The 24966-nt window shown below is 37.1% G+C and overlaps 1 protein-coding gene across 1 annotated transcript in view; it reads right to left on the bottom strand.

The window, feature by feature from the left end:
- abca2 (ATP-binding cassette, sub-family A (ABC1), member 2) overlaps positions 1 to 14398 on the bottom strand; it is a 53338-nt gene extending 38940 nt beyond the window's left edge. Inside the window, exons 1-6 of the mRNA XM_073840075.1 lie at positions 14354 to 14398; positions 14170 to 14263; positions 6556 to 6667; positions 4268 to 4431; positions 3150 to 3271; positions 2568 to 2678 (exon numbers count right to left, since the gene is read on the bottom strand). Coding sequence (XP_073696176.1) covers positions 2568 to 2678; positions 3150 to 3271; positions 4268 to 4431; positions 6556 to 6667; positions 14170 to 14263; positions 14354 to 14398 — 648 coding nt within the window. The remainder of the gene's footprint in view (positions 1 to 2567; positions 2679 to 3149; positions 3272 to 4267; positions 4432 to 6555; positions 6668 to 14169; positions 14264 to 14353) is intronic.
- Between the last annotated feature and the right edge of the window lie 10568 nt (positions 14399 to 24966).

The raw sequence follows: 24966 nt of genomic DNA, 5'->3' as shown, positions 1-24966 counted from the left end.
TGCAAGGTTATAAGCAATTAGATGCCCTAATTGGAAATCCCTTCACAGCAAATGACTAACAACTATTATCTATATATAGCAGGGGCGTTTTGTCCCTGTTTTGAGTAGGCCATGTCTATGCAAAACAAATTGGCACTTGAAAATTATCAACAGTCTAAATTTACATTTTGTATTTTTTATTTTTATTTAAAATGTTTAAACTTGACAAGACTGGTATGGCATTAATGTACAAACATCATTTCAATTGGCCCAGGAGCATGAAATGAAACCGGAACTTAAGTATTTATGAAAATATGAACATAAAAATCCCCACATGTAAGGAAGGTAAGGTGCCTCCTCATTTCAGTAGTCTGCTACACATGCACTGATGCATAGTGAGATCACACCTAACCATCTCCTGAATCTAAACCAAAATACAGTATCAGTTTGAATATGTAAAACTAATTGTTATGGCTGTCAAAATGAATAGAGTATTATGCACACTATTATATTTAACATGTTCCATCTATTAAGCATTCTAACAATCTGATTTCATTTAAGTCTGATATCTTAACCTCACAACCTCTCTCCAAAACCTCTGATGCAAAGACATGCCAACAAATCAGCAAACACAGCAAATGATTTACAGGCAGAAAGCATTGCTGATAAAAAAAAAAAAGGTGCTGCCTGCTTCCCTGACTTTTTTGCCATCTACAATGTCTAGGGCTAGGACACAGACAGGTGATTTCTCAGGACTCTGTGATATCTGTCAAGTAGTAGGCACATTATGTGTGTGGTATTCAAAAAAAGTTGCTTACAGCAGCTCAACAAGTATGAAATATGAATGAGAAAGGCACTGCAGTGGCACTGGCACTGCATTAAGTCGGTAAAGTATTGGACAGTTATTATATTATTTAATTACTGCAGACTTGCATTACTGTAAGTTTAGTGTTTGCACTTCTTGTGTAGTTTAATGGAGTGTTAAGGGAAAATTCTGTCACTAATTACTTACCCTCAAGTTGTTCCAAACCTATAAGACCTTCTTCCATCTTCTGAACACAAATTAAGATATTTTTGATGAAATCTGAGAGCTTTCTGATCCTGCATAAGCAGCAATGCCTTACCATGTTCAAGGCCCAGAAAGGTAGTAAGGAAATTGTTAAAATAGCCCATGTGACATATCAGTGGTTCGTGAAGCGAAGATTATTGTAGCTAATCAAAGACATATCTGTTGAGCGAATTAGAACAATGGCCAATCAGAGGTGTTTAAGAATCTGCTCAACAGTGCTTAAAATGTTAGCGGGAAATGATGGTATTGTCACATTTTGTTAAAGGTTGTATCAGCGATTTCTAGCCTAAAACATAAAGTGTCAATTTCAGCTGACCTTTCATCGCGATCCGCTCGCTGCCTGCCCCATAAATTGTCTGTGAAAAACCGCGTCTCTCTGGTCAGCCTAGGTTTTTTTCACAGACAATTTATGGGGCAGGCAGCGAGCGGATCGCGATGAAAGGTCAGCTGAATTTTGACACTTTATGTTTCAGGCTAGAAATTGCTGATACAACCTTTAAATTTCAGTACAGACTGGTAACAAAGTCAGTACTTTTGACCACACTACTGTCTATGCAGGGTCAGAAATCATTCAGATTTCATCAAAAACAGGATAATTTGTATTCCGAAGGTGAACAAAAGTCTTACGGGTCTGGCACAACATGAGGGTGAGTAATTAATGACATAATTTTCTTTTTGGGTGAACTAACAATGCATTAAGAGCCAGGGGTGAAAACTTTTGAACAGAACTAAGATGTGTACATTTGTCTTATTTTGCCTAAATATCATTTTTTTCATTTAGTACTGCCCTTCAGAGGCTACAGAAGATAGTTACATGTTTCCCAGAAGACAAAATAAGTTAAATTTACCCTGATCTTCAAATTCAAAAAGTTTTTACCCCCCTTTATGTATGGTTTTTCTTTCTGGAGCATCAGTGAGCGTTTGAACCTTCTGTAATAGTTGCATATGAGTCCCTCAGTTGTCCTCAGTGTGAAAAGATGAACATCAATATCATACAGTCATTGTTGGAAAAGGTTCAAATACACAAATATGCTGGAAAACCAAAGTATTTGTGGGACCTGAAGGATTTTTCTGAAAAACAGCAGGCAGTTTAATGGTTCTGGACAAACAAGGGACTCATGAACAACTATCACTAAACCAAAAAAAAAAAAAAAACAGCTGTGGATCATTCAAGTAACAACACAGTATTAAGAATCAAGGGGATGTAAACTTTTGAACTGGGTAATTTTTTATAAATTCAACTATTATTTTCTCTTGTGGACTGTATGTCAACATATTTTAAGCGAAATATCTTATTCAGGTTAGTACTAAATAAACAATAACATGAATTTAGTATGATCCCTAATATTTTGGTAAAACAAATAACATTTTGCAGATTCTGAAAGGGTGTGTAAACTTTTGACCTCAACTGTATAGAAACAGTGTTTATTTTTGATGTTATATAAAATATGACCCCAAACTTTTGAGCAGTAGTGTATATATGCATACACAAGGAAATACCCTTAAATCAATTCTGTACCTCCAACTGTACAAGCTTCTCTCCAGGACTGTGGGGTTCATTCTGTCCTTCATCTTTTTCTTCTACCTTTGATCCCACTTTAGGATACGTCCCAAAGATGAGATTGTACACCTGAACAGAGTACACATACACACACACACACACACACACACACACACACACACACACCCAGCACAAGCACAGATTTAGAAACTCCTCTCTCACACATATACTTTAAATAGCCAGAGAACAGAAGAAACGAAACTCCCTGAGGAAAATTAACATTTCATTCGGCAACTCACAAGAGCATATCTCAACACTTTTTACATTGACTACAGCACGTTAACCCGACACATTAAAGCGCGTAACGCTGGAGCTTCTCTGCCCTAAAGCATTAGATTCTATCGCACATCCTCTCTCTCTGTTGTCATGGAGCAGAATCGTTAATGGTGCTGCAAACCCGAGCTGAGACTCCAAAGAGGATGAAAGAGGAAGAAAGGCTCAGAGGAGCATGACGCTGAGTCATGATTTGGACTTCAAAAGCACTGCTGTCTGACCTGGGTTGGAGGAAAAGGGAAGTTGAGGTGAGAAGAGAAGACAGACCTCTTTCAGGTTGATGGGGGAGGAGAGCAGCAGGCTGGCGGCGTCGTTTGGCAGGGAAAGGTTTCTGATCAGGAACTGCTGGAACGTCGACTGGTTCCTGAGGACACTTCCCACAGTAAAACCTGAAGTAGAGACATGCAAAAACTTTTCATCAAAGACATTTTTATTTGCTGCAGTTGATGTATATGTACACTACTGTTTAAACTTTTGCATTTATTTCCTACATTCAGCAGGGACAGTAAAGACAGCAATTTGTCTATTTCCAACAAACTGTGCTGAACTCTTTTCAAACTTGCTATTCATTAAAAAAAATCCTTAAAAAATATTACAGTTTCAACTAAAATATTGAGCAATAAGAAATATTACTTGAGAACCAATCAAGATATAAGAATAATTTCTAGAATAATCAACTAAAGACTGGAATAATAGCTGCGGAAACATTTTAAACATTTAAAAAAATTAATTAAAATAGAAAACAGTTATTTTTAATTTCAACAATATATCAAAATATTACTGTTTTTACTGTATTTTTGACCAAATAAATGCAGCCTTGGAAAATGTAAGAGACTTTTTTCACTCCTAACTTTGGTATACAGAAAAGAAGAAACTTTTTCACATCAGTCTTTCGGATTTGCATTCATGCACTATGAAAAAAAGCGCATTGAGAACAAAGTCCAGTATGACTGTGACTTTAGTATCCGTTTACTGTATTATGGTACTGTACGTGTCCACTGATGTGTAAGAAATCAGCCCAATAACACTCAAAATGCCAGATGTCTGCCGCTTTGGGCATGTTTGTCTAAAATGTATTGCTGTATGGCTTTTTCCAATGTGGTCTATGATTCCCTTCAATACATGGTCAATAAAATCACGATATAAACGCATAATTGCAGATGGAAATATACAAAAAGTTACTTTTAGATGACAAAAGTATACATATACAGTAGTGTCAACAGAATACTTCTGTTAAGCTAGCCACAGTTAAGTCATTGTGAATTAAACATTAAATCCAGCAGAAACGGCATTGTTATTTTAAAACACCAGTGATTTGCTTCTAGTTTCTAATTTGCATGCACATTATGGGCAAGGTTGGTGTATGTACATATGTGTTTTCTGACCGTGGCTGGTGTTGTAGTGGCTCTCTAGAGGGCCTTGTGCTGAGCTCAGACTTTCAAGGTGCTGCTGCAGTGACTCCAGCTCCTCTCCCAGACTGGGCCTGTCTGAAGTAAACAAGTGATTCTGCTCCACGACTTCACTGATCCTTTCTAACAACTGAGTCACACTGAAAAACAGGAGCAATATATCAAAGAAATGAAGTAAAAAGAGGAATAAGAAGCAGAATAAAATGAAGAGAGGGGCGAATCATATAAGTGGGGTACCTCACAAACCTATATTTTTAGCTCACACTAAAATGACTATATTTTAGTTACATTTTTCAAATTTACACTACCAGTCAAAAGTTTTAGAACAGTAAGATTTTTTTTTAAAGTAATCTCTTTTGCTCACCAAGCCTGCATTTATTTGATCCAAAGTACAGCAAAACAGTAAAATTCTGAAATATTTTTACTGTTTAAAATAACTGTTTTCTATTTGAATGTATTTTAAAATGTGTTTTATTTCTGTGATCAAAGCTGCATTTTTCAGCAACATTACTTCAGCCTCATGATCTATCAGAAATCATTCTAATATGCCGATCTGCTGTTCAAGAAACATTATTATTATTATTATTATTATTATTATTATCAATATTTAAAGTAAGGTTGAGTACATTTTTTTCAGGATTCTTTGATGAATAGAAAGACCAGCATTTATCTGAAATAAAAAGCTTTTGTAACATTACACTATACCATTCAAAAGAAATTAATACTTATTTAGCAAGGATGCTTTAAGTTGATCAAAAGTGATTATAAAAACATTTATAGGCCTGGTTTTACAGACAGGGTTTAGACTAAGCCAAGATTAGGTCAAAGTTCAATTAGGACATTTAAGCAATTTTCATAAACGTGGTTAGAATAAAAACATTACTGGTGTGCATCTTGAGACAAAACAAAGGCACTAATATATTTTAGGATCAACCAGTGCAATTTTATTTTAGTTGAAACAGCTCAGATTTACATTTTAGTCTAGGACTAGGCTTAAGCCTTGTCTGTGAAACCGGGGGATAATGTTACAAAAGATAACTATTTCATATTAATATTGTTATTCTGAACCTTCTATTCATTTAAGAAACCTGAAAAAAATTCTACTCAGCTGTTTTCAACATGGTAATAATAAACGTTTTTGAGCAGAAAATTAGAATATTAGAATGATTTCTGAATGATATGTGACTGGAGTAATGATGCTAAAAATTCAGCTTTGAAATCACAGGAATAAATTACATTAAAACATATATTCAAATAGAGAACAGTTATTTAAACAGTAAAAATATTTCAAAATTGTACTATTTTTGCTGTACTTTAGATCAAATAAATGCAGGCATGGTGAGCATTTATTCTTTAAGAAAACATTGAAAACCTTACTGTTCAAAAACTTTCAACTGGTAGTGTAATCATAGTGCAAAACACCAAAGTCCAAACAAAGAATTACAACATAATCATATCAAGATTAAAGTGCTGGCATAATACTGTATCACATACTCTTTGCAGTGTTATTTTAGTATTATTTATATAATATTACAGTATTTTAATATTTTGAATGAGCTTTTTAATATTTTACGTTTTCATTGTAATTTTCTTTTACGTTTTAGTAACTTTGCAATGTGTTTTTGTGATTTTTATTTATTTATTCAACATTCATTTCTTTTTATTTCAGTTTTAGTTTAATAACTCAAGTTAGTTGTTAAGGCAACACACACACACACACACACACACACACACACACACACACACACACACACATATGCTGATTAGTACTATTACAGTTGCTTTTTCTAATGTTTAATTCTATGTTACTTGCTGTTTCTTCGTAATTAATTGTGAAATTACTAGACAATTTAGAATTTTACACCATTTTCTACACAATGTTTTCCAGTCTTATGCTGGTCTGGCTGGTGGAAGAGAATAGCTATGCTCTTTACAATCAAAATCTGAAAAACAACCGTAGTACAAACTGATCAAGGAGGCAGTCCCGTTATATAAATTAGCGTACTCTAAAACCCAAGAAATGCTGGTGACCAGTCATGCTGAAGTCATAGTTATGTAGTTATAACACTACTATCCATCAAAAGATCAAATCACACCTCAGCACAAAGATAAGATCCGTTACACAATCTAACAGCTGGTAAGATCACTATTACAGGTGGTGATGGTGACTGCTATTCACACCATATAATGAGAACAGAATCCATTAGAGCCCATCTTAGTCATCGAGAGAGGAAAAATCAGAAACGGAGCGTAGGTGGACTCACGTGGAGTTTTTATACTGCAGGAAGCCAAACTCATCCCGCTGACCATCCGGACACAAAGACTGCATGATGGGAATGATGCCCGCCGAGGTGAGAGGGGCCGCGCTGTAGAAGGCTGGACAGAACCGGGGAAAAACAGACCACCAGGGTGGAGGGACGGAGAGGATGGAGGTGACAGAAAAGCGAAATCCAGTATCGCAATGAGGTTTAAATGGTTTAGACGAAGGTGCAGTTTTGTTCAGATGAAGAATTGGAGAGAAACAAAACAAAGCAGTGTACGGATGGAAATAAATATTTATTGGCAGGAATGTAAGTGAATGAATGAGCGGGATACATAGGATGCGGGATAACAGAACAAACAATGGCAATGATATTTTCCGAGGTCCACGGATCAAAGATTTGGGGAGAGATTAAAAGACAGGGAGAGAAAAAGAAGCAGCCGTCACATATCAGAGAGCAAACACAGGGTCAGAGAGGGTTTCAGATGTCAGATCGCTTCGATAAACTCCAAGTGGCCTACAGATTATTCACTTTACCACACACATAGAGGTTGACTGGACAAGCTGTCACTGAAACAGAGAGAAACTAGCATTGCTGTGCTGCACGGCTCCTCTACACCCACATGCCGCCAGTCACGTCTTATAGAACACAGGAGTGGACAGCAGTGTTTAGATGACTCACTTCCTCTCTGCAACCTGCTCCTGTACACACTTGATATGGAGTCAAATCTCACGGATGGGTAAATGATCATATTTGTCTCTCAAAGGCCACAAACAATATAGGAGTTGACAACCAAGGATCAGGACTTGCTGCCTTCAAGTTCTATTGGGAAATTCCTAGTTCAGAAATCATAATTTTGTCAAGATGTGAGGAATTCTGGGGAGAATAAAATGTAGGCTGGCAATTTTATATTTTATAATAAATTAAGGAAGCTTTTTAGCACTGGATAAACTAAATAAACAGCCAAAGATGCACATTTAATGTGTAGTTAATGCATTCTCATGCTTTATTCATTCAGGTGACATGATTAAAAGACAGCAAACTGGGAGAATAGTGTTTTCAACTAAAAGCAAAAAAATTGATACTTGAATGATCCACAGCTGTTGTTTTTTTTTTTGTTTAGTGATAGTTGTTCATCAGTTCCTTGTTTGTCCTGAACAATTAATCTGCCCGCTGTTCTTCAGTCATTCAGGTCTCACAAATTCATTTTGTGTATGTGAACCCAATGACTGTATGACTTTATTCCATCTTTTCACACTGAGGACAATTGAGGGACTCATATGCAACTGTTACAGAAAATTCAAATGCTCACTGAAGTTTTCACTGCCGGAGGTGAAAACTTTTGAACGAAAGTAGGATGTGTACATTTTTCTTATTTTGCCCAAATATCATATTTCTTTTCTATTTAGTACTGCTCTTCAGAGGCCACAGAAGATACTTATATGTTTCCCAGAAGACAAAATAAGTTAAATTTACCCTGATCATCAAATTCTTAATGCATTGCTTTTCTTTCTGAAGCATCAGTGGATGCAAAGATGGATCTCAAAATCATCAGTCATTGTTGGAAAGGGCTTTTCTGAGGTGCAGCGGGCAGTTTAACTGTTCAGGACAAGCAAAGAACTCATGAACAACCATCACTAAACAAACAAAACAAAAAAAAAACAGCTGTGGATCATTCAGGAAACAATACAGTATTAAGAATCAAGGGGATGTAAACTTTTGAATGGGGACATTTTTTTTAAATTCAACTATTATTTTCTCTTGTGGACGATATGTAAACATCTTCTATGTGAAATATCTTATTCAGGTCAGTACTAAATTAAAAATGACATGCATTTTGTACTGTATGATCCCTCTTGTTTTGGTAAAAATAACATTTTGCAGATTTTGTTGTCTGCTTACTTTTTTATTAGTCTTCTCCTTAAAACTATTATGTTGTTCATTCAGACTGATTCGCAAACGCAGAACCTGCACAAGAACCGGGATTTATCGCATGCCGATTATAACCATTCATATCTGATCATATTGCGATGGAGGCATTGCCACCTCTCATGTGACTTTTCTCCATTCCTTCTCAATTACTCCCCACTAAACCCACAGCACACTATAGGATGTCTGTTAAAACTCAATGAGCTCAGGGGAGGCAAGAGAGATGCGGACTCCCACTGTAACTTTACCTGCTGATGTCGTGTTGGACAGTTTTACTTTGTAAAAAGTGATTTATGTCATATTTTGTAATATTTGCTTTGTCTTATTTTTGTACTACGATTTTTTTCTCATTCAGTTTTTTAAGGAGACACTGCCTCTCTTGCCTCCTTGAAGGAGGCGTCCCTGATTTTTTAATGACAGCCGATAGTTTGTCCAATGATCACATGGGCTGTGACATTTGTTCACTTCACAATCCACTTACTAAAATGTACAACTACCTTTCAGATGGCAATTCACTCATAAAACAATCCCTTTCTACGAATTTGCCCTTCATTGATCTGCTAATGACTAAATTAGGCCTATAACTGCTGAGATTATTTAATGAAGCCTTAATTAATGAATGGCTCTGTGAGATGTGATCCTCCATTAGCGTATCAGTCAATTCAGATTCAGCTTTCGCCTCCCTTCACTTTGGCAGCCCTGCCTGAAATGCAAACACGAGGCAGCTGGCGCGGACCGAGGGATCTAGAAGGTTACTTAATGGTAAGTGCTGACTCTTTTTCCTCCCCTAAGTGTTTTGTCACTGCGGCGTGTGGCTTGTGGACTTGGCATCCTCGTCTAACGTCGCCCGCTCTAAAAAAAGAGCCCCGTCGCATCCCCCAGAAGCCGCAGCGTTAGCTAAACACTGCTTGCCATTGGCACCTGACAACTCTGCAAAAAACATCCCTCGATTGACGTTAACACTGAGGCGTGTTATATTTCTGCTGTTCCAGTGACAGGTTGTCTGCTCACAAGAGGTAGCTGTGTTTATTGCCTCGGTTTCCTAACTCTTATATCTGACATCTGCTCCCGCTCCACAAACACAGCTGAGGATTAAAAGAGCAAAGATCAGACAGGGGAAATAACCTGATGGCTCAGTAAGTGGATGAATTCAGTAAGTGTGCGTGTATGTGTGTGTATGAGTGTCAGACAATTAGAATCACAGTTCGTTGGTTGAAGAAAGCACAGATGTGTCATTATCAAGACAAGGTGTTTGAATTAATGCCGTCGTAAGAAAGACCCTTCGTTCACAGTGGATTGTGGATTATGTTAGTGTTCACATAGACATATGGGGCCCAACACCTAAACCTCTTACACCAGGCGTGACGCAATAAAATGGCAAGCGATAAAAGCTATGCTAATCCTAGTTTCTGAAATCAGGCATGAAAACAACCAGTTTCCATTTCTGCAGCATTGTGGCTAATGTTTGAAAACGCCCTAGGTGTTGTGGGATTTTGGACAATATCATAATATTTTGAATGGCAAAGCTGAATTTTTAGCAGCCATTACTCTAGTCTTCAGCGTCACATGATCCTTCAGAAATATAAATCTTTCGTCACATCATAAGTGTTTTTACTGTCAGTCTTGATCAGTTGTATTATTAAAAAAAGTCTTACTGGCCCCAAACTTTTGAACATTAGTAAAAAAGATAAATAGGAAAGGGGCTTGTCTGACTTTGATGTGTTTACCGTATATTACTATTATAATATAATGCAGAAAAAAAAAAAAGATTTAGGTCTTTAATGATAATAACAAGCATTAGTTCACTCCTGAATTAACATTTCCTGATAATCACCCCATGTCATCCAAGTAGGGCTGTGTGATATTGACAAAAAAAAAATATCTTGATATTTTCTGGGATTTTATCGAGAATGATAGTTTTTGATATTCTTCATATTCTGTGCGGTCAGTTCACAGCCGTGATAGACATTATCCTTTTCCAATAAGTTTAAATAGATTTTTACCTTTTATGGGTATTTTTACCTTTATAAAGCCTTTTTTTTTTCTAAAAGTGTGCATTATCTTTTGAGTCAAATTCTTACATTTAATCAGTCAATTATAATAATAATAAATTTAGGCTGTTACCAAACAAATTAAATTAGTATCAACAAAATGCATTTCTGCAGAATTTGCACATGAAGTGGCATTTAGATGTATTTTCACATGTTAATGAAGCTGTATTTCAAATTTATATAATAGTAAGTACAGTATAAAAGATACTTTGAATGTAAAATTAAAACCACCAGTAGGTGGCAGCAAGTCGCTGTTAATAGGTGCGATTGCGATTGAACCGAATCATTTAAACGGTTGATTCATTCAGGAAAGAAACACTGTCATGTTGCTCAGAGACGCAAAACAGTACTGTGGCTGTGTTTGCAATGATTTTTGATGGCAAAATTGAGCAAAAACAGGAAATATGCTGTCTAAAACGTAAGTCTTTTAATATTAACTTGTTTATTGAACTGTTGTACAAAATCAGTATCACTTTGTAGTCACAACTACTATATAACTATATGAAATTATATAAATATTTACATTTTCTGCCCCTATATCTTAAATTTTGTGATCATTCTAAATGAATTTTAATAGACTGAATCATGTAGTGAAAGAACACACTCTAAATGCTTACTTACTAGACTTCATCACGTAATGTAACATTATGCGTGCAGTCTGTAGGTGTTTTTTTTTTTTTTTGCAATATACTCGATAATGTCAAATCGCACAGCATTAAAACAACAATTACGATATTAATGCATAAGATATTTACACATCACACACCCCTACATCCAAGATGTTCATTTCTTTTTTTCTTTAGTAGAAAAAAATTGAGGTTTTTGAGGAAAACATTCCAGGATTTTTCTCCATATAGTTTTCATATAATGGAAAGTCCAAATTGCGGTTTCAATGCCGCTTCCAAAGGCTCTTCACAATCCTAGCCAAGGAATAAGGGTCTTATCTAGCAAAAACGATCAGCCATTTTCTTTAATGATAATAACAAAGGTTGTGATTTTGACAAAAAAATAATAATATCTCGATATTTTCTGGGATTTTATCAAGAACGATAGTTTTTGATATTCTTCATATTCTGTGCGGTTAGTTCACAGCCATGATAGAAATTATTCTTTTCTAATAAGTTTAAATTGATTTTTACCTTTATGGGTAAACAAACAAATTAAATTAGTATCAACAAAATTCATCTTTGCAGAAGTTGCACATGAAGTGGCATTTAGATGTATTTTCACATGTTAATGAAGCTGTATTTCAAATTTATATAATAGTAAGTATAAAAGATACTTTGAATGTGAAATTAAAACTGCCAGTAGGTGGCAGCAAGTCACTGTTAATAGAAAAAATGTAAGGTTTTTGAGGAAAACATTCCAGGATTTTTCTCCATATAGTTTCCATATAATAGAAAGTCCAAATTTCAGTTTGAATACCACTTCCAAAAGCTCTAAGGGTCATATCTAGCAAAAACGATCAGACTTACTTTTATACTTTTAAACCACAAATGCTCGTCTTACACTAGCTTGACGCATTACGTGATCACATTGAAAAGGTCACGTGTGATGTAGGCAGAAGTACTGACCCAGTGTTTACCAAGCAAACATGCAAAGAAAGACAAACACCCTCTACAAAAAAGATAAAACAACAATGTCAGATGATTTTAAAGTTGGGGGAGAAAATGAGCTGGAGTTTTTCGCCCAACCCTACCTTTTTGAACTGAAGTACACAGATGAAGAACTAACCGCATGTGACCTTTCCAACGTGATCATTTTGCTAGATAAGACCCTTATTCCATGGCTGGGATCATGTAGAGCCCTTTGAAGCTGCAATGAAACTGCAATTTGGACGTTTAACCCGTTGATCCCCATTGAAGTCCACTATATGGAGAAAAATCCTGCAATGTTTTCCTCAAAAACCTAATTTCATTTCGATTGAAAAAAGAAAGACATGAACATCTTGGATGACATGGGGCAAGTAAATTATCAGGAAATTTTAATTCAGGAGTGAACTAATCCTTTAATGCATTTATGCCAAGAAATGGAGGATTTATGCTGATACGGCCTAAAACTCTAATGTAGGGCATTTCCAAACTTTTGGTGGCCACAGTGACATGGATAAGCCTTTAGTGTGGATGTACAAATTTCTTATCGCTGGAATCTTGATGCATCACACCTGGTTATGTCGCAATGTTATTATTATTATTTTTATTTGTAATACATCTTATGCATGTGTTTATGTTGACATATGGACAGGCTCCAGTCTGCACATACTGTTGGAGTCTTTTGCATCCATTTACCATTTAATTGATGCATGAGACAGTTGACATGACAAATACACAATAGCAGCACAATAAACACATTAGAGTTCATGGAAAAAACACAATTATAGGACACAGAGTGAAATGATCCCACAGTTAAGAATTTAGCCACACACACACACACACACACACACACACAAAAAAAAAAAACATTTTTGACTTACACACTGGTCCAGCATGCAGTTAACATGCACGGTGAGGGAAAAAAAAGAATGAAAGACAGAGGTAGAGAGAGAGAGAGATACAAAAGAATTGAGGACAGATGACAGAAAAAAGCAAAAATAAAACAAAACATGGTGTGATTTCAGCATTGAAAATAACAGACATTGTGATGACATACAAATGAGGGTGTTCTGTGAAAGAAAGAAAAAAATACTACATGGCTACTGTCTAACAGCCAAAAACCTTTGCAATCAATGACAGATTGGCAAAGCTGTATGAAGCAACCACATAGAAAAATGGATAAACATTATCACATACCACAAACAACACTTTTTAAACAACAGTTTTCAAAAAAAGTCATAATTTAATCACCTTTATGTCATTTCAAACTTGTATGAATTTCTCCACTTCAATGGAACACAAAATGATGTTGCATAGTATTGTTTTCCCTTTTCCATACAATGAAAAGTTTAACATTCATTGTTGGCAAACCAGCAATTGAAATATACACGAAAATAATAATATTTAAGATCTAGAGTGAGATTCAAGAACTGTTTCCACCACAAATGTATCTTATGGTTTCAAAATACTTAGAAATATTGTTATACACAAACCCACACAGGTTTGAAATGACCTGAGGGTGAGTAAATGATGACAGACTTATTCATATTTGACTTAACTGTCTTTTTAGTAGGGCTGGACAATATATCGAGCGATATTGTGAGGCGCGTTTAGTCAATGAAGCCGGTGCTTTGATTAGTAGTAAATCTCCATCACGTGCGTTCCGCTCAGGTTCCGCTGGAGCGGCAATTAATACACAGAGACGTAAATCTCTGACAAGCTACGCCATATCGAGCTTAATATCGCATTCGATATTAACCGGCTTCATTGACTAAACGCGCCTCACAATATCGTTCGATATATTGTCCAGCCCTACTTTTTAGTTACTAATAAAGGCTAAAGCACCTAGTCTAACTAATTCAGACACACTTACGTTTTGTATTGCATATGTAAACATCATAAAACCCCCAGGTCACAACAGAAGTGATATGACCACTGGAGGGCGAGAGTGAGCCGGGTTGGGGTAAGAAACACCTTACATCACTTCCTTCTTTTATCTCCTTCCTACTCCTATCCTTCTCTGTCTTTGCCGTCATGAAACTTACCTTCTTTCACAGGAATGGCCGGCTTCTTCTGCCTCAAGCCCAGGAGTATGAAGAAGAGCACCAGAGGGATGAATATCTCAAACGCAAGAACCCACTGTAGAGATAAACATACAGAGAAACAGGTTATGAAAGCCACGCTAGCCACAGTAGCTGATTGTGGTTATATGCTGTACTTATTACATACTTGAATCACTACAGCTGGTGGGAACTGGATTGAAGTGTCACACATCATCACCCACTAGACCGCGGGCTGGTGTGAGAGAGTTTTGGATATATCCATCTCGTTTAAAATAAATGCTGCTAGTTTAAATTTTCAATTAAAGTCTGTCAAGGCAATTCAGGCATGTTTTCATGACAAGTCAACAGTCTGCCATATTGGTGGCACTGAATGCAAACAATTCCACTGAACTTAATAAAACTTGCATATTTTGCTGATCATTGCTGCTGAAAATGGTCAATTATTGTCATGTTTTGGGCAGTACTAATCGGCTGGAGCGGGTAAATACATTTTAAGTACTACAGACTGCCAAAAGTAATAACAAATCAAACAGAAGAGTGCAAAAAACTGTCTGAGAGACAAAAGGCACTTGTGGTTGGCCAAACTGAACCAGGATTTCCAGGGCAAGAATCTTGACAACATTTGTGTTCGTTCTTATCATTTCCGGTCAGGTAGGTGAAATATTAGGCTAATATCTTAAAGGTTGTATCAGCGATTTCAAGCCTGAAACATAAAGTGTCAAATTCAGCTGACCTTTCTTCAAGATCCGCTCGCTGCCTGCCCCATAAATCGACTGTAAAAAAAACCCGCTCTCTGGTCAGCCTAGGGTCCGAGATATGCCAAAAAACCAATCGGTGCTATCAACTATTCCACAGAAAAACAAACAGTGTTCCAACCAATCACCGTCAGGGGTTTGGTGTTGTGGACTTTCGCTCCGCCTCCCTCACATCCCTGCACCAGTAGGAAAGTCCACAACACCAACCCCCTGATGCTGATTGGTTGGAACACTGTTTGTTTTTCTGTGGAAAGGTTGGTAGCACCGATAGTTTTTTTGGCATATCTCGGACCCTAGGCTGACCAGAGAGACGCGGGTTTTTTTTACAGTCGATTTATGGGGCAGGCAGTGAGCGGATCGTGAAGAAAGGTCAGCTGAATTTGACACTTCATGTTTCAGGCTTGAAATCGTCCTCAGTGAGCTCCTTTGTCTTAGCCATGACTGTCCACAAACCAACAGCAGAGAGCTTCTGTTTTTCACCTGTTGAGTTGATTAAAACAGCTGTTCCTAATGAATCAGGGTAATTAGGATACTTTAGAACAGCTTGGACTATTTGGAATGGTATAGAACTTTGGATTGTCCCATAGACTGTGACAGTTTGCAAAGGGTATGAATAATTTTGGACATGCCACTTTTTGTTCAAATGTAAATAAAAGCAGAGAAATATTTTTTTCCACAATGATGCCTCTTGTACATAATCCTATTATCTTTTGGGAGAGGCCTGTGTCATTTCCGGTCAAAAAAACTGGTTGAATAAAAGTAACTTTAAGTCCGAATTTGCCAGGGGTATGAATAATTTCAGGCTTGACTGTAAGTGCAAACCCTCTTTTAAACGCATGATACTTGTTAGAAATGTATTGCTGAAAACATGTTACAATTACTGTAAACTACAGTACGTAGTACTGAATTATGGAGTACACCATTTTTGTATTCAGGATTTTTTTTTGGTGGGCCTGAAATCATGTCTCAATGATGCACTGGAGCTGCTAAGCATGAGCCCACCCCTAAAACTATAATAATTAGATAAGACATAAGAGATAGTAAACACAGTAAGTAAACATAAAAATACATTACTTTCTTTTATAATGAGGGCAAGTGAAAATCTTGGCTGGCTGGATAAGCAGAAAAACAAAATCTCATCGTTGAGCCCTGCCAACTGATTGAGTCCAGTGTCAGGGATTGATCCGGTAAATACAGACTGGCCAATTGAAGAGTTTGCTTAACATGCAATATTTGCTAGTGGGTTGGCTAACACACCTGCTAGTGCTTCCAAGCAGCCTGTTCCAACAATTATTAAAAGAGGTGGAGGAGAAATGAAAGATATTGCATACACGTACACACACACACACACTCCTCAGCAGGTGGTTGGAAAGAGATGTCAACTGCTTTCAGGCACATTGTTTAAAGTGTGCAAAGTACAGCAGAAAATGCAGAAATGCAGAATGCTGCATCTCCCAACATGCATTATTTCCACTACTTCCTTATTTGCTTTCTCCCTCTCTCTCTCTCTCTGCAGGAGGCTCATTTTTGGATGAGTCTGAACTGAAGTTACTGAGAAATAATCTGTTAGTTGAAGTGTAGACTGTGATTAGGAATTTACAGGGCTATAGCCACGGATGTTATTTATAGCTGAACTGAGATCAGCCTCTTTTTCTTCCTCCTCCTACAAATGCGTGCGACTGCCATCTGTGCTTGACCGAGATAGACTGATCTCAGATCAGTATCTGAGGGCATCCTGTCCCAACCACAATGTGTCTTTCACTGCAGCACAGCATCACCGCAACACCACTGACTCCACATCCTGCCTGTTGACAAGTGACAAGAAAAGGTGCAGAGGTTTTTCTCTCACTGTTTGGCATTCTCCCCATCTCTGCCATTTCTGAAGGTCACAACAAACAAAAAGCTCCTTTTACATGCATCTCTCACAATACACAAAGCCGCATCTGACACGACACACAAAGCTTTGCTTACGAGACCCTCGGCGCTGAGCACGGGGGGTGTCAACACCAGCCAAAGAGTGCTTGTTTCTTTTCAGAAAGTCCTGTGGGTTATTTAAGCTTCAAAGAGGCAAAGAAAAACATTGCTTCACTCACAGTCAGCTTTAAACTGTGATTTGTATGTTGGAGGCTGTTCATCTATTATTTATGGAGCTATTGTGACTGCCTATGAGCAATGCTTCTTTACTCAAGTGAAGTCAAGTTTATTTGTATAGTGTGTTTCACAATACACATTGTTTCAAAGCAGCTCTACAGATTTGATTACTTTCTTTACCATGACCCATCTAACGGTACAAGAGTTTTATTTATTTTGCACACAAAAAAGTATTTTTGAAACTTCATAAAACTGAGGTCGAACCACTGATGTCACATGGACTATTTTAAACAATGTCCTTACTTCCTTTCTGGGCCTTGAATGTTGTGTTGCTGTCTATGCACAGTCTCTCGGATTTCATCAAAAATATCTTAATTTGTGTTTACAAGAGGAACAAAGGTCTTACAGGTTTGGAACGACATGAGGGTAAGTAATTAATGACAGAATTTAAATTTTTAAGTGAACTATGCCTTTAAGGCTGGAATACACTGACTACGGGACTTTTGCCCTGATTTTATTCGCTAATTTACAGTCTAGAGTTGACAGATTTCATAGAAAATCATGTAGTGTATGATGCTCACAGACTTTTTTTAGCTTTGAATGATGGAATGTCTATTTTGAGCCTATTTACTTCAGGCTTAATTGTCACACTGATAAAAGTAGACTATTATATATTGCATATATAATACACACACCCACATATACAGTGCCTTGCGAAAGTATTCACACCCCTTAAAGTTTTCATGTTTTATGTTAAACTGTTTTAATTTACTTTTTTTCCACATCAATCTACACTCCATGCACCATAATGACAAAGCAAAAACAGAATTGTCACGACTTTCACAACTAAACAAAAAAACTGAAATAAGTACACTGCATAAGTATTCATACCCTTAACTCAGTACTTAGCTGAAGTCTTTTTAGGTACCATGCAACAAGATTTGCACTCAACATTTCGCAATTACCTCCCACTCTTCTCCTCACCTCTTTACCTCTCCAGCTCTGTCAGCTTGGATGGGGTCCGCCTGGCAGACATTTTCAACTTTCTCCAGAAATGTTTTATTGGGTTCAAACCCAGGCAATGGCTGGGCCACTCAAGGACAATTTACAGAGTTGTCTATAAGCCACTCTTGATGTGTGCTTAGGGTCATAGACTTGGCAGAAGGTTCACCTTCCAAAAGGGCAGAGGTTCTGAATGCTCTGGACTGGGTTTTCACTACCTCAATATTTTGGTGCATTGACACACTTAACTTTTGGGATGGTACTCTGCGGGTGATGAGCAGTGCCTGATTTCCTTCAAACATAATGCTTTGAATTGAGGTTCATCAGACCACAGAATCTTGTTTCTAACAATCTGAGGGTCCTTTAGATACTTTTCTGCTAATTCCAAATGTGTTTTCATATGTCTTCACTAAGGAGAGGATTGAGTCTTGCCACACCACCATAAAGCCCAGATCGGAGAAATGTTGCAGTGATGTTTGTCCTTCTGTAAGTTAATCTCCACAATTGATCATAGAGCTCAACTAGAGTAACCATTAGGTTCTTGGTCACCACTCTAGCCAAGGCACTTCTCCATCAATTGCACAGTTTGGCCAGGGGACCAGCTCTAGGAAGAGCTGTGGTTGTTTCAAACTTCTTCCAGTAAGGGTAACGGAGACTACATGATTCTGTAAACCTTCAATGCAGAAGAATTTTTTCTAAATTCTTCCCCAGATTTGTGGCTTGATGCAATTCTGTCTCTGAGCTCTACAGGATTTTACCTCAGGGCTTGGATTTTGCTCTGATATGCATTTTCAGCTGTTAGACCTTTTATTAAGATGTGTGTGCCTTTCCAAATCATACTAATTTAATTGAATTTGCCTAAGGTTTACTTCACTCGAAGTGTAGTAACATCTACAAGCAATATAAATGCTCCCGAGCTAAATTTCAACTGTCCCAGATAAGGGTATGAATACTTATGCAATGGAATCATTTAAGTTTTTTATTTTGAATAAATTTGCAAAGATTTTAAAAACCCATTTTTTGCTTTGCCATTATGGTGTATGGAGTGTAGATTGATGTGGGGGAAAAAAAAGTAATTTAAAGCAGTTTAACATAAGGCAGCAACATAACAAAATGTAAAAAAAAAAAAAGGGGGTATGAATACTTTCGCAAGGCACTGTACATATGTATATATACACACCCGAACAGTGCAATAACATTCCCCAACCTAACCCAGACAGCATTATGCAGTAGAATAGTCTAGTCAGTGTCTTTCAGCTGTCCGCTCTTTATACTATCTGCTAAAACACACTTTCTATTCACCAAATGACTGAATTACATCTTTGTGCCACTGTCCACCAAGCACAGCATCCATCACCAACCAACAGGCAAATAATACAGGCTAAAACACTTATCCTCCAATAACAATGCATGCTGAGAGATATGAGCTTTTCTGTCAAGCAAATTTGAGATAATGGAATTGCTTTTACTGTGCGAGAACTGGAGAACGGCTTGTATAAACCTCCACATACACCTCTGAAAAATCTGTCTTCTCTTTTCTCTGCCCCTCTCTCCCCAGACAGCTCATTTGAACGGAGCCTGCATAATCAGATAAAACTCACATGCACAAAGCATCATTTAGCATTCATAATTACATTCACAATCAACAAAAGCAAACAGGCCCCACAGTCGCCTGGGATCGAGACACCGAATGCTGTTTGCGCGAGATGTGTTTTTGAAATGGGTATGTTTTGTAATTATTATATTGTGCGTGATCAGAAAGTCTGTGCGTTTCAGCGATTTTTTTTCCAGCAGCAGTAGCACCAACGTCCAATAAAATTAGTTACGTTTATTATTAATAATTATTGGAATAATTGCTGATGCAATCAGAATTTTGATTCCATCCTCGTTTTTATATCCGTACCTGCTTGACATACTAAACCAAAAGTAAACCAAAGCTGCTTTGCGAGACAAATGCGACTGTTAAAACCCCAATACAAATAAATCTAAATTGAAATAAAATGAGTAAGGTGTATTAATGGCAAGTGCATTGAATGTGCTTCATCTAAAAGGTGTAATGCAGTTACTCGTTCCTCGACTCTAGCCTCGCACTCCAGGCAGCCGGGGCTTGAAGAATGGATTTGTGGTCATTCACACTGGATTGATTACCCATCTTCCCCTCTGTTAATACCCAACAGCTCCAGGCTATAGACATATTTCTCCTGAGACTCAGCAGGACATTGCTGCATTTCCATCCCGAGCAGGTTATACAGAAACAATTCCACCCAGAAAACAACAAAAGTACAAGGGACTTCAAAACAACATGCAATGCTTTGTTTTTTTACACGAATAACTCGACTAGATGATACATGGATATGATATTTCAGGCGCTGAGAGCAAATCATTAAAGTTTATCTGAAAATGAAACCCATTTCAGTCAGTCACCAACAAGCTGAATAAATATTGGTGGATTCGTTGAAACCTCAATACAGCAGCACATTCAAAAGTGATTAACAAAGGCATTAAGAGCTAAAAGCTCTAAAGTTGAAATGGTTTAAACTTTTTGCTAATGTAACTTGTGTTTTTAATTACGAACAATGAGGTTTGTACATTGTACAATGCAGCTCCTTTGTAAAACTATCTCTGAAATTAGACACACCCGAACCTTTGCACCAATAAATTTGCATGATTTTATGTGTGGGATTGAGTGGATTTCCATTTGTATGCCAGCTACAAATCCTCGGAATTAATGGTTTTAAAAGATTATGCTTAATATACAAATGTCTCTAATAAATCTCTCCTAATGTCCTGAGGTTTGAAGGCTGTAATCCTCAAAGAATAGACTAATGTTATCACCATACCTAGCACTCACAACAACTAGTCGATAAAATATTTTACAGCAGACTATAACTAAAAAAAGTAAAATAAAATATTATTCACTGCATGACTTATCTGTGCCATATCGGTTATTGGCTGATATTAGAATGATATTGATATTGAACATATACAGATATTAAATATAAACAATAATTTAATATCACTGTTAAAAGTAATAATCACCAAATCCATCATACTGTAGTGTACATTACAAATGTACAAATGTCTTATTTCCTTTGTAGCATTTAAATGAGATCTATTGTGCCGTTTTTACAATATGCAATAAAGTCTCAGGTGTACTCAGAATGTTAAGTTTCAGCTCAAAATACCCCACATATAATTTATTATAGCATTTTGAAAATGCCTATTTTGAGTGAAAGCAGAAACACGCCGTTTCACTGCATTTCTCTGTAAATGCAAATAAGCTGCTGCTCCCCGCCCCCTTTTCCAGTTTTCTGAGCACACACATCCAAAGCATGCACACAGAAAGCGGCTGTCACATGGCAAGTTTATGATTAAAACACCCATGAGTTACAAAAACAGTGGGTTATGTCTGTGAAGGCAAGCCGCTGGGAAAGAAATCACGTTTATATTAGATCTGTTTGGCAGCAGCATAAAATACAGTAAATAAATCAATAAATCCACAGCTCTCGTCTCCTTTGAGGCTGGGACTCTAAATAGAGTTCTGTGTTCATCTGTGCAGCCAAAGACTGAACAGTTAGCATGCTTTGCTCAAACTTTTGCCATGGCTTTAGAACTGTACACCTTTGACGCTTGCAAAAACAAAATGGCTGTGCCATGAATGGAAACATGCAGATTAAGGGGCAGTGATATTATAATAAAATCCCCTTCCTACATCATAGGGGGAGTGAATTCTGAGCGGCTCATTTTTTCACATTCATGCAGAAAAAGGCTTTTCAAAACAAAGTTACTGGGTTGTCCTTTTTCACATTTTCTTGGTTGGTAGTTGCACTGGGAACACGATTATAGCACTTAAACACGGAAAAAGTCAGATTTTCATGATATGTCACCTTTAAAGGAACACTCCACTTTTTTTTGGAAATAGGCTCATTCTCCAACTCCCCCCGAGTTAATAAGTTGATTTTTACCGTTTTGAAATCCATTCAGCCGTTCTCCTGTTCTGGCGATATCACTTTTAGCATAGCTTAGCATAGATCATTGAATCCTATTAGACCAATAGCATCGCGTTCAAAAATGACCAACGAGTTTCGATATTTGTCCTATTTAAAACTTGACTCTTCTGTAGTTATATCGTGTACTAAGACCGGTGGAAATGCAAAGCTTCAGTTTTCTAGGCTGATAAGATTAGGAACTACACTCCCATTCCGGCGTAATAGTCAAGGAAGTTTGCTGCTGTAATAAGGCTGAAGCAGGAGCAGTAATACCACACAGAACATGTGCAAATGCTAAACTAGCTGGGAACTAATTTCTGATAATACTCCGCCTGCTTCGGCCATATTACGGCAGCAAACTTCCTTGACTATTACGCCAGAATGGGAGTGTAGTTCCTAATCTTATCAGCCTAGAAACTCGCAGCTTTGCATTTCCACCGGTCTTAGTACACAATATAACTACAGAAGAGTCAAGTTTTAAATACAACAAATATGGAAACTCGTTGGTCATTTTTGAACGCGATGCTATTGGTCTAATAGGATTCAATGAACTATGCTAAGCTATGCTAAAAGTGATATCGCCAGAACAGGAGAACGGCTGAATGGATTTCAAAATGGTAAAAATCAACTTATTAACTCGGGGGAAGTTGGAGAATGAGCCTATTTCCAAAAAAAGTGGAGTGTTCCTTTAATGTTATTCATAATTGTGGGAACTCAGAGAAAAAGAGTGATGTACTGAGTGTTTCTTCTCAAGGTTGATCCTCTTGACCCTGTGATCCTGCTCACCTCTCACACAGCAGTGCTTAAGGTATCACTCTCAAACGACTCTGTTCTTCATCTACTATGACGTTAGGCTCTATTCAGAGATCCTGTTTCTGTTCCTCACAAAGGCAGGACTGTGCTTCTCCTGTCCTTCTTGAGCGTGTCTGAGGAAAATTTGTAACAGCTAATTTTGACATACCTGCTTGTCTAACAAAGCTATGAATCCTACATCTATATTTGCTCAGAAAAGTGGAAATAAAATGTACAAATAAAACAGAAAATATACAGTATGTTAGATTCACACACTGTATGTGAAAATGCACTGGCCCTGTGTCTGGAGGCCAGTTACACAGATGGCAGCATTACAGAAACGGCTCACCTAATTTAAAGGTTAATTAACCTCTGTGTTCTTTCACTTGCTAATTCATCTCAGTGTAATGACTGAGGAGAGAGTCATTACAGATGAACCCATTAACTATAAAAAGGAGTCAGAAAAGAGGTGGAATGAGACAAGACATTTACACGCATGTGTTTAAAATTGTATGTAGTCTTCCTTCTCTGTGGGATCACTGTGCAAGTGAATTAAACAGAGTAGGAGTCGACGTGATTTAAAGAAGAAGGGTAGAGATTGCAAGAGAGAGAGAGGAGGGGTTAAGAACAGGTCAGTGGTGGGTGGTGTCTTTTATATTTGTTGACTAGCTTTACAACAGCTTCCCGTCTCTCAGCACGGCTATAAAACAAGATAATACGCATAATGCAAATCATGTTTAATGAACATCCAAGCCTGGTAAAGTCATTACACCCAGTAATATTTAGCATTATATTTCTACAAGGATATCACTTTTTAATAAACCAAATTCCGCCCACAAAGAAGTACATTTTATGAGCTTGACACTCTGGTATAATCACCCCATAGATGCTATATAAATAAATGATATCACACTATCCAATAAAACATGACTTGACTTGAAGTCACACATTTTTAAACCGTGTGAGGGAAAATGGACAGAGACAGCATGAAAGAGTGAAAAGAGAATAAAAAAAATGAGGCAGCCATTCATGAAATTCCAGTGGGCATTCAGGCTTTTGTACCAAGACAGGTGTAAGGTTGAGAAAGGGCATATTTTCTAGAAAGGGAAAAATGGAACCCGACTGTGCCACTTCCTTTAAGAAAGAGAGCGATAAGGGGCGAAGGACAGCATGTCAATCCTGTCATGAATTATGCACGGCCGGGGGAAGATGAATAGACATGTAACGCTTACTGGAGCTCAAGGCCGGGAGCCTGTGGATGACACAGCAGCTGTAATCTACTGCAGACCTGACTGAGAATCAACCTCCTAACCTAAATACACTCATCTACTCAAACAACTCCACATTTTCTCGGCTTGCTTTGTTTATTTCAATCAGGGAGAGAAAGCAAACAAGATGGAGAAAAACAAGTAGAGAACAGTTATGTAAAAGAGGAAAGAGCATTTAAAATAAGAGAAGACTGAAAAACATACTATTTAGAAGTCAATGAAGTATTCAAGTTATTATGTTACTATTTGTGGGCCATATAATTAAAAATGTCTAGGTGTCCAAAGACTGTACATTTAAAAATGCTGAAGTTAATGAGAAAAAAACAAGAAAACTTGGTAGTCTTTCATTATTTTTATGGAGAGTTTAAACTTACCATTAAACTAAAGTGTGCCATCTACAAATTACATGATATGCGTGACTTCAATATGCAAAATGCATGTGACAATAAAACCATAAAACTAGATCATAATAAAAATGACTTCATTATTTAAATTTTCATGTACGCAAACACAAAGTTTGAAAGAGAAGAAACAAAACCAGAGCTTCTGTTCTCTAATTGGGAGTAAACAAAAACGGGTTTGTCAGTCAATTATATTTCTAACTTAACTACATTTTTATTTAGTGTGAAAATAACTTATCTGTTTGTAATATAGTGTATATTAGCTTTTTCAGTAGCCAGATATTTTTTTCAAGAAGTAAGAGTTTAGTGAGACAAAAATGTTGCATTGCTGGTCATTTCATCACATTTTATGAAGCAAAAATAAGCTGAGGCAATAATTTAGCACACTCTGGGAAATCCAACTCATTTCAGCAAACTGGTTCATTGGGACTGTTCATTTCAATAAACCTGTTTAAAAAGCTCCCAGTCCCCACACTGCATT

Source organism: Garra rufa, chromosome 5 (assembly GCF_049309525.1).
Source record: "Garra rufa chromosome 5, GarRuf1.0, whole genome shotgun sequence".
Classification (NCBI taxonomy): domain Eukaryota; kingdom Metazoa; phylum Chordata; class Actinopteri; order Cypriniformes; family Cyprinidae; genus Garra; species Garra rufa.
This window is presented reverse-complemented; position numbering and strand designations above follow the sequence as displayed.